The following is an 11934-nucleotide window of genomic DNA, read 5'->3' as shown; positions in this document are numbered from 1 at the left end:
AAACACATGGTGCTAAGTTGCAAACACATAGATATACAGAGACATACAGAGATGAGAGGCTAACAGAGAAGAGAGAGACAAATCAAAATCCAAACATAAAAAATAAATAACGAAACACAAAATAACAAAAATCCGAGATAAAAGACAAAACTATGAACAACCGTGAGAAAGAGTGAGAGCATGAACCACCATGTGAGAGAGTGTGAGAATGCACTCTGAACCATTACGCGAGAAAGCAGAGCATGGAGTCACTAGGGTTTCCTACATGGAGTCACAATGTCACTAAGGTTGCAAGCATGGTGTCATGAGAGAGTCGAGCGAGAGTCTAAAAAGAATTTCAAAGGGGTGTTAGGAAAGGTGGGGGTGCACAGAGGTAAAGGAAAGGAAGAAAGGGGAGGGTGAAGAATTTAAAATGGAGGATAGAAGAGTCTTTCCATGAGGTAGTAGGGGCCAATAACAAAAGTTGTAGAGGCTAATAACAACACCCCCACTTATATATGTATACCCAATAATTCTTTGCCCTAAAACATAAACAACAGCCTTTACCATCAACTTCTCATCTCAATTTCTTACTTATACCCACGACAACTCCATAACATGTGTTTTGAAACTTGTTATGTTTTCTATATATTCCACAATTGTAAATATTCTTCTTTTTTTATTATAAAAAAATTAATGGATTGGGTGAACTGCATCATACACAATTAATATACCAGGACGCAAACTTGCCCACCATCTGTTTATACCAAACCATGATCCAGCGCCACCTCATTGTTGAATTTTGTTCTAGAATACCTCTGTTGAGTAAAAGCAAATTTCATCACATTAATTCATCTTGAAATTTGATCACATTTGAAATTTTAAGTTGAGTTCCTTGTTGTCCAACGACAGTAACAGCAACCTTAGCTGCTAATGTAATACTTCTCAAATCTAATATCATTTAAAAGTGGCAGCAAAATGCTAGAGGACCAAAGCGGTTCAAAATCAAACACCTTGCAACTGAAGCAGAAATTTCCTTTGCTTCAAAATTACAAGGAGCTTTGGCCTCATTGCCATTTGCCAAGACTAAATCCACATAATTCCTAGTAATTTCCTTGATAAATGAACAAATATTTACATCACACATAATTAAATTTTACTAACTATTTCTTCTAAATTAAAAAAATTCAAATACCCGTCACATATATATGATCAAGATTTGGAGAAGAATTACTCTAAGAGTTACTCTTGGAATAAGTGGACATCTTGGGGGGGGGGGGGGGGGAGAGGGGGAAGAGGGATTAATTAAGTTTATAGTCTCTCAATTTTTTCATATTAATTTTTAGTCTCAATTTTTTTGGTAACTTGTCCTTCATTAATTATTTCAATATTTTTAGTCCCTCATTGATTTTCATTGTTCAAAATTAATTCCAAATATAAAATACTAAAATTTAAAAAATAAAAACTAATTTTGAGCAATAAAAATAAATGAGAGATTAAAAATAGGCAAAAAAAATTAGAAGAACTAAAATTCCTGACAGAAAATTAACATATGACTAAAAGTTGTAAAAAAAAGGGACTAAAAATTGGAATCAAGAAAAGTTGAAGGACTAAAAATTTAATTAATCAATAAAAGTGATTCATTGTGATATGAGTAAATCATGGTCCTTGAATCATTGTATAAACTATGACATAACATGGATGACATGTTAGCATCATCATTTATTCATTACACGGATATCTCATCTCATTTTTCATCTTCAGGAAGGAACCATATCACTCAAAATTTATGAACAGAAAAGAATGAGAACATTACATTTTGCAACTATTTCATCTGTACAAATATATTCACCAACAGAACTGGTGTACTTGACAGCCGCGTTCTGCATTCACACAGCTACGGATCAAGCTGATACTCAGGCTAGTCAAAGTCATCATTTTGGAGTATTGTCAAGTTTCTGCAACACAGTGAATTTTGTAATTTGAAGTCAATGATCCGATTTAATGTAGAGTATGTCACACCTAATGCAAAAGAAACTATAGCACATCATACCATTAACACAAACATTTCTTCCATCTTTTAGTTACTTGTTTTCTTTACAAGTCAAAAAGAATGGCTGGTGCAATTTGGCTAAACTGACAAGTAAGAATTAAGTTGCTTAGGAGTTAAAAGATCAATGTGACATTATGGCATTACACAAATGAGATGCTCCGCGTATCACTTGAAGTGGCAATAGAGCAGACAATCACTGACTACGAAGAAAAAAGGTAGAAAACAGTAAAAGAGAGGAGAAAAATAGATTATTTATTTTTCCCTTGTGGTCAAAGAAAGTTTGATCACATGAGACTACAGCATCTCAATTTCCTTTCAAACTCAAAGGAATGGGATGCTGCTGCTCAAGAAGACTTCCAAAAGCCACTACTTAGGTAGAAGGTCAAGTTGTGATAAAAACTGTTTGATGTAGCAATAAAAGATTTCCTTCGATAACACTAACTTATATGATAATAAATGAATAATCAAGAACGGTTGAACTTAAATTAAGATCCTACTAGCTCTTTTATCAGGCAAAAAAAAAAAAATCCTAACGTAGTAGTCATTTATCTATTCCATCATAGTAACAGTAGTATAAGTAGCAGCAACAACAAACATGTCTACAAGGAAGGACTAAAAAACAAAAATACTAAGAAGGAAGTTGTATAAGTTGAGTACAAGGGACGTGTCATATATAAATATATAACGGAGATTCAGATACATACTTTGGTAGGTAGATCAGCAGAAAACAAATGTATAGCTCCTGCATTGAATTCAAATCCACTGAAGATGAAAGAACTTTCGAATTAGTAACATGCCCAGAATGAGAAAACCATATTAACATGGAATCAACAAAAAAAAAAGTAATAAGATAGATATTAGTTGATAAAATTAATAAACTCCAACGAGTGTATCTCAACATCTAATGATGATTTTCCAAGGCCGGTACCCCAGTCACAATCTCATTCAGTTTAGAAGTGGAAACCACATGCATTAAGAACAACAAAGTTCAAACTATAAGAGCAAAACAGTTACAAATAGCCACAATGTAAGTGAATAAGAATCTCTAGAACCATACCGTCTGGATAGTACTAGCTGCCAGACATATGGGATAAAGAACTCCTCTTGGTGACTCTCTTGTTCATATGTGAAGTGAAGTTGAGTAAACATCTGCCAAAAAAGATATAGTCTTGTAGAAGTAAGGCAGGTAATCCTCCTAATGTTATTACCTATTGGGAGTAAAGCACAAATCACACAAATTATTTTCATTTTACCTTCATCCCATCAGCACGCCAAGACCGACAGTTCACAATTATCACTTGGAGCACTTCATTGACTGACCAATCACCATTCATTCTTTGGGCATCCATACGACTATTAAAAAAATCTAACACCTGCAAATACCAAATAGACCACATTGATGGAACACACTCAAAACATAATGTATTTTATAAAGACAAGATTCACATTAGACACCATGAAATGTGCTCTTTAAAGTTGCAAGATTTTAAAGGGAAAGTTTGTATTGTAATATGATTAGATGAAATACATGAAACATACAGTGTAGATGTTTTCAACAAGCTCATTGAAACAGGGGTGATTCTTGAAAGGCTGAAAGACTTCCTGCTTGTGCATTATTTCATACACCACCTGTCTCAGTCCCAAGCAAGACATTTGATGTAAAAGATCAGAATGCGAATGTAGTTTTCAACTATTGGGAACCAGATAAAAATAGGTGTCATATTTTAATCTTCAATTAATTAAGTGGAACATTAAATTGTACCTCAGGATTTCGTGGCAGTGCATAAGTCAGAATCGCATTTATAATTTCTAGTACAAGCCGCAAGAAGTCAGTATATATCTGCAACTCTGCTGACTGTATCAAAAGAATATACATTTAGAAAAACCAATAGTCAGAAGTCTGTAATCAATAGAATCACACACAAGCGTAAAACCCATATCACAAACCATATCTTCTACAAGGCTACTTCTTTCAATTGAGTTGCTTCCTGCATTATTGAGCTTACCATCTCTGAGATCTGCTAATTTGTTATACCTAATCATAATCAACAGTAGAATCAACATTATACATGAAATTTTTTGGTGAATAATGAATACAGTTTATTATGAAAGCCCAGATAGACTGGCAACATACTTCCGTGATAGCATGCCAAAGAGGCTGACTAGTCTCTGAGATGCATATGCACTCAAACGGTGGACATGTGGTGCCAGGTTTGCCAATGTTGCCAGACATGTTGTATGAAGATATACATCCTATCACAATTCAACACAATATCCTATTTTAGCTTACCATCTAAACATATCAATGGAAACATTAAGTAATTAATACAAACTTGAAGCTTACAAACACAATACTGGAAATTATGCTATCAAGTTCAACAATCAAAATGTAAAATGAATTGAAATATATGCATGTGCTGCTCAGGAACATATCGTTCCATAACCTTCTGAAATATAGAGTAAATGTTTAAGGCAAGCAATTGTTTATTAGAGGGTCAGAGTAAGGACAAAAAGCATGTGCAGTTTAGGATCAGAAGCTATTAGGAACCCAAATTAAAAATAGAAGAAAAGAAAGATTATATTTCTTGATTGCAAAGGAAAAAGGAATAGGAGAGATAACTCTCCTTGAAGGGTTTCTCTTTCACCCAGGACTTCTCCTTTCACAAAGAACTAATGCTCAATTTACAAATGATACAGATCAGAAGGAATTCCCACCGTTTCAGTCCTCTTATTTATTTATGTCAATAACTAACTAATATTCTAACTATCCTAACTCCCCCTTTCTTAAAATCCTAACAGAAGCCAATCCAATTTTGAGCTTCATCAGTTCAAGTACCTTCAAACTGGGAATGGGACAAAATAATTTGCATAAAAAATAATAAACATTAAAAAAATACAACCCACAGCATCAATCAATTTATATATTCCTTTAACACACTCATCAGAACAGTCAACACATCTCTCAAAATGGCCATCTTAATTAGCCAATGTATTAATGATATGAAACTTACTAAATAGTCAGTCAGCAGAAAATGGCAGCTTAAATATATGTAGTTAAATTAATGATCCCACTTGCATTAAGATTCATACCCGAAGTTTAGACAAATTATACTGTATAGTTCTGATAAGAATGATGACCATGAGGGAACCAAGAGAAGACTGAAGGAGGAGACGTTCTTTGTACCATGGAACAGTTGGCAATATCTGTCCATACATATACTAGATTAGTATTTAGCACAATCATTATTACACTTTAAGACTTTGTCTAATGCCAAAAAAAAAGTGTTACCAGCTTATGAATTCCTGCATTGAAAGAAGAATCTTGACTAAGTATGAGAAGTATAATTAACAAAATGTAAATTTGATTAGCTGTCCTCCTTCGAGCATCATATAATGCTTCTAGAATTGGCATTAACTGTTAATTTCACAAAACAAACAAGGATCAGAACATGACACAATCCTCAGTCAATGAAGATGCACTAGTAAGACCAGTATGATTAAGATATAAGAATGAGTTGTCTGATTTTCAAATCAACCGGTTACATATATCAAATCATAGTCAATTCCCCTAAAATTTATTCATGCATCTTTAACCTATATACATTTATAATAAATTAATTCATTGCACTTTTTCCTTGGTGGGAATTTAAGCTTATTTCCTCATACCAATGTATCCAAATCAGTCCGGACCAAGACATACTCCAGAAAGGTGGAATTCCCTTGCAACAATGAGTAAAGAAGTAGGACAGCTGTCTCATCAGCTAAGCACCTAGAGAGGAGTAAAAGTTGAAATGTTTAAAATACTCATATAAATCCAATACAATGAAGTATGTATTTCTACACACACAGAGACACAGACTTGTTATTTAATACAAAATTACGATACCACATGCATACCCATAACTTCATATGTATATAAATGTCCAACATGGAAACAAGTCCAAGAATTCTTGCTTGATCTACATGTGGCAGGAAGAGAGAGAAAGAGGAAGGACACTTATCAAATGGGTGAACAGAAAAATATAAGAAACAAACACTCTGATTATAAGATTCACCTACAACTGATTATGATACATGTTCTGATCATCTCATTTTTAAAAAAAGCAGAAGTTACAATCTTATCATGATAATATGCAAAACAAGTATATTCTATTTTGAATAGCATAACTCAACTATAACCAAAGGTAAGTTTGCTAAAGATCTAGTAAGTCAATTGTCACCACACATACAGGTAGCCTGATACTCACATGCCAAGGGTATCAAACAACGGTGCAAAAGGCAACTTTACATGTTGGTCTTGGTCACTGTGTGCATTACCCTCTTTATCTACACGATCCACTGCATTTAAAGCATTGATAAAAAATTATTGGCCTTTCCAATCAACTAAAAGAACATAGAGAAATATAAAAGATGAAAGATATATTACATTCACAATCAGTTGCACGCACTAAGACCCTGCAGTAAGGGTTTTCAGAAAAATATGTATTCTCTTTTGATAAAGAATCTAAAGAGGTAGATACTTGATTCTTCAAGACAGAGTAGCCCTCACTCACAAGACATTTTTCATAATGAATGATAACAAGAAGCACTTGAAGACTGCTATCTGCTATTGGATTTCTTGAACCTTCACTGCTTGAACTGATCAAATAACTGAATGGCAATAATACAATATTTGCTGAATGGAGAAAAGGAAATGCCAAAAACCATCAGTAAGTCTCTAATTTTGAACAATAAGAATCACAATATTTTATAAATAACAAAGTATGTTTGACCTCAAAAGTTCATAAATAGAAAACTATAGCTAGTCACCATACCAGCTTCTGAACCAACTTTCTTTAGCACACTATTCTGACTCCCATCATAAAAGATGGAATAAGATGCTCTACTAAATGGAACACGAGGACGGGTAATGTAATTTAGAAGCAGTTTGCACACAACTGAAGTAACCAGATGGCTATCCTGCAAAAGATAACAGTGAATTAACTTGAAATTTGCTAGCTGGAGTACAGCTCAACTAAATAACCAAAGTTCGATGTTTAAGTTTCAACTTCTTACCTGAGCCATCGCCGCATCAAGAAATGGATTCACATCATTCGGTCCAGGAGATGGCCCACGAAGAAGCTGAGTTGACATTGCAATAATCATAAAATTAAGCAGCTCCAGATGTAGGAAATATGTGTTGGGGCTAAAATAAAACAATATATATCATCAGGGGAAAAAAAGTTTGCAGTTTCAGACAATAACTCTGACAGTCCGACAACAATTTACCAATTTGTTATCCATGATATACCTCACATCTATAGATGCAATAAAGTTGAGCACATTCCGCATAACAAGATTTTCAATGGTCTGATCTGCATTAGAATAAAGCATCTGGATAAATTTTGATAACTAGAAGAGGAAGATTCAGGGGCAGATATCTGAAAACTTACTATCCTCCCATGAAACCAAATAAATAAAGAACTTAATTTAAATGCACTGACAGTGCAAAGGACTTTTACACTATGATCCAATAAATGGTTCCCATGTTTAATAATCTTGTTAAATTTTATAATAACTACTTTAAAAGTCATAATTTCTGATTAGTTGACAGTATAAAAATTACACTGACAGTGCATCAAATTAAACTCAAATAAATAAATAAATAATAAAAGAGCATCCTAAGGTATTGACCAAGAGCAAAGACCACATTCTAAACTCTTACGAGTGCTATACTACTACATGCCTCTCAAAATATTTTTTGGTATTGATTCGCTATCATGGAGAGACAGGTACAACTCTACATCACCATCTGGAGCACTTTCAATCAAGTGTTTTAGGAACACTGAAGTGAAGTAAACTGCATTGACAGCCTTTTCATAAACCAGCTGCGGCACACCAGAAGTAGACATGGACTCCTGCAAGTAGCATGCTAGATGGAACAAAATCTTGGCAAGATGCCTCGTATTATGGTTGTTTTCCACTGCAAAATGAAAACCAATAATTAGAAAACAAAACAACACCTATTCACAAACAAGCACATTAAAATAGCAAGATTTTGAATGAGGGAACCAACTTTAGCCTTCTCAATACCATAACTAGCATACAAACTATGTATTCAAGGTTTTCATGTTGAAATACCAAAAATTAAAAAAAACAAAAAGTTAATTAGTAAATACCTCAGGGGAACACACGTAGAACTCAAATTACTTATTAATTCATTTGTTGTTGATTCCACATTGACTAGTGATCCGGCCAAAATATTGTACAGAAGTAGGAGACAACCTTGCCTCATAAAGCTAGCTTTTGGGATTAAGTTAGACTTAAATCCAAATCTTAAAATGGTATCAGAGTCTATCATAGTGATTATTATTAATGTCCAGTCTTGCAAAATTCACGCTATTAGTATCAGGTCTTCGGCTTGAGGGGGAGTTGGAGATAATGATATGGCCAAAATAAAACGCGCGCCCACACACACACACATAAAAAAACTCAATTTTTTTATAGTAAAAAGAAAACTACAAATAAACAAATGAATGGTTATTCAGTGAAACAAACGCACTCTTAAACAAAACAAGAGAATGATGAGAGGAAGCAATTCACAAACCCAATAACTGGCAAGTTTGGTGAAGGCGTTGGGAGGGCAATTCGGCATCAAAAGGAAGCTCGAGAAGCTTCTGCCAGAAGTCAGAGGAGAGAGGGATGGACTCGTCACCGACGAAGCTTCCGACGAGATGCTCCGCCGTGTCCGGCGTTGACAACGCCGAACCCATTGACTTGTTCTGATTGAAGAAAAAAATGGTTTTTTTTTTGGCGGGGTTCAGGAAAACGGCATTGCGCGGAATCACGGTGAGATGCGAAAAGGGTTTGAGGTGGGTTTTGAAAATGAGGAGAGTTGGTGCAGCACAGACACAAGAAGAGGAGGAAGAAGCAAGAAATGGCTTCAAAACCAAGGCTTTTGTTTCCTTCCCAAACAAACTACTTGTTTGTTCAATGACTTTTTAGTTTTGGATACAATGCAGTCAAATATTATTATGTCAAGCAGAACTATCAACTTTCATTAATATATATATATATATATATATATATATATATATATGTATAAGAGACAAAAGATTTGCAGATTTTTTTTATTTTTAAAATAGTCTATTTAGTCATTGAGTTGTGATTGTGTTTGATATAGAGGAGAAAAATAAAGTAGATCAAAATAAAAGAAAGTTAATTTAAAAAATGAGAAATAGAGTAAAAATAAAATGATATGTATTTGTTTTAAGTGAAATAAAGGAGAAATAGAGTAGAAATAATATTTTAAAGTTGTTTAGCATAAATATAAGATAAGGAGGAGATAATTAAATAGAGAAAAAAATTGATTTTTTCCCCTAAATATAGCCTGATTACCAAAGAAAATTGATTTTTACTGTTTAAGATGATTTATATGAAGACATAATTTATTTTTGGGCCCCACAACACCTTCAATTTCGTCTGCATTGTATTGTTTCCATCATTGGAGATAAACACTGTCTGAAAAGATGTATTTTCTGTCAATTTAGTGTCTATATTTTTTAAATCATCAATTTAATCTATAAATATATAAATGTTACGGTAAATTAGTCCAATCATTAAATATGTTTAGTTTTTGTTAACCTTATGGTGATGTGGCACGTCATTAATGGCACAACAAATCCACATGGCATACCTGAGTTACACACAGTCAACCTGACCAAATGATCAATTTATCAATAAATTGTTTTCTTGTTTACCTCTTTAACTCACCATTCCTTGATATTTTGTTACCATTTACATGTTTGCTAACAATGAAAGTTTGTTTGTATCATGGATGTTATGGACAATATTTGGTGTCCTGGGTACTGTCACTTCATAAATTTTAGTAGTATTTGCTAGTATAATGAACATATTTGGCAATTTAATATGAATGAATGCACCTTTATTGTATAATGTCGTGAACTATTTTGTAGTTAGTTATATTTTTGGGGATTAAAGTGTCAAATTTCAAGAACCATTTTGACAATTACTTGCAAAAGTTAAATATTTTTTACCTTTCAGTTTTATTAGATTTTGCTTTGCCATACCACTTCCATTAACAAAAATGAAATCAAAACCCAACTTGAACTTCATGAGTTTGAAATCAATGAAATCTTCTCTTTATTCAAATGAATACAACACACTAGAGAATATTTATCCTCATGGAATTATAACACAAAAATAGGACAAAAAGATAATTCTTCAAAATCTTCACTTCAGAGAAGAAGAATGATGAACTGAAGGAGAATCGGAGAAGAAGAATGAAGGACAATAAGATAACAACTTTGATGAATGAAATGGAGAAGAAGTAGTGTTGTCCAGAGGTGTGATGACACAAGGTCCATAGCTAAAAGGGACCTAAGATATTTTAAATATATATATGGTCTTGTATAGTAATTTTTTAATATTATTTGATGTTATTTTTATAACTAAATTGAAGTTATTATTTTATTTTATATTTTTCTTTTTGTTCAATTTAAGATGTGAGACGTGATTACAATGTATTATCATGTTGATTGTTAGTTTTTTTTTATGTATCACTTTTATAAGTTTATATTCAATAAATTTTCAACTCACCTTAACATAAACATGTATTAAATCTATGGTAATATATTTAAAATATTCTTTAGAAAAAGGTTTAAAAGATTTATGTTTTTAACAAAAAAAGAAACATAAACAAAAACTAAAATTGTAAATGAGATAAAACTAAATGTTGGTATACTAAAAAAACAAAAATCTAAGTAAATTTTAATATTAAATTATATGTTGTCGACGATGAATGATAGCAATTGAATTAGATCATTTTTTTTTCGAGAGACAAAATATAAAATTAAATTATAAATATAAAATTAATATTTTAAAAATATATAAGTAAATTAAAATTATGAAAAAATGTGTTGAGTTCCTTAAAGGTTTACTCAAATATGATAAAATCCAATCGAGGTGAAGATTGGTTTAAAAAAATATAAATTCATCTTTTTTAAAATAAATTAAATGATAGATGATAACATAAAAGTAAATTGAATAAAAATGTGATATATCTTTTTGGAATCATCAAAGTTATGTTATTCATATAATCTAATAAAACATCATTTTTAATGAAATGATGTGTTTTTTTATAAATATATATTTCACCTAGGGCCCACAACTAGGGCTGCAAAACAAATACTTAAATATAAAAGGATCCACGTTTATTATTTCTCCTAGGGCCTACAAAATCTCAGGATCACCCTAAGAAGAAGCTTTTCCAAATTTTCTACTTAAATAGTTGTTACCTATGTAAACTTAAAAGACAACAAAAGAAATTATTCATTTCCAACCACAATTTAGTCCAAAACACATGTGCTAATGTGGAACACCCCCCTTGCACACATGGATATGTCGTGTTAGCAATGATGTATTCAATGTTAACGGAAAGGAAACATACTTAATGGTTTGTATAATTTGTAACATTTACACATTTGTTGACTAAATTGGTGATTCAAAAAATGTGGGACTAAATTGACAACAATTGCATCTTTAGGGGCTAAATTGGTTATTTATCTTCTTTTAAAATAAATAATTAAACAAAACGAGTAATATTTCAAATTTTTTTAAAAGTTTAGTGATTATGCACTAATAATACAAAAATGTTTTACATTGTCATTCAATTACAAATTATTGCTTGTATAACTTTTAAATTAGTTATTGTAAAATTTAATAAACATGATAACTTGTGATTTGATGATTGTGTAAAATTGTTTTACATTATTCATTCATAATTTTTTTCTCTTTTTTTTAATATAGTCTCTAGTACTAGTTAAAAATCATAAAATTTGTGTGGATCTCATTTCTTATTGAATGAACTACACTTACAATTGAGTAGTTTTCAATTAACTTTG

The 11934-nt window shown here is 32.1% G+C and overlaps 1 protein-coding gene across 1 annotated transcript; it reads right to left on the bottom strand.

Moving 5' to 3' along the window:
- Positions 1 to 1581: 1581 nt before the first annotated feature.
- Positions 1582 to 9042, bottom strand: LOC114386797 (dymeclin-like). Its single transcript, XM_028346846.1, has 18 exons — positions 8619 to 9042; positions 7758 to 7994; positions 7323 to 7386; positions 7088 to 7217; positions 6847 to 6991; positions 6459 to 6707; positions 6280 to 6370; positions 5699 to 5801; positions 5322 to 5447; positions 5123 to 5236; positions 4167 to 4285; positions 3980 to 4067; positions 3795 to 3887; positions 3572 to 3661; positions 3286 to 3405; positions 3090 to 3181; positions 2737 to 2794; positions 1582 to 1937 (listed from the first exon to the last, which is right to left on the bottom strand). Exons 1-18 carry the CDS (start codon positions 8782 to 8784, stop codon positions 1914 to 1916), a joined length of 2109 nt encoding a protein of 702 aa, XP_028202647.1. The 5' UTR covers positions 8785 to 9042; the 3' UTR covers positions 1582 to 1913.
- Positions 9043 to 11934: the final 2892 nt, after the last annotated feature.

Source organism: Glycine soja, chromosome 15, assembly GCF_004193775.1.
Source record: "Glycine soja cultivar W05 chromosome 15, ASM419377v2, whole genome shotgun sequence".
Taxonomy (NCBI): domain Eukaryota; kingdom Viridiplantae; phylum Streptophyta; class Magnoliopsida; order Fabales; family Fabaceae; genus Glycine; species Glycine soja.
This window is presented reverse-complemented; position numbering and strand designations above follow the sequence as displayed.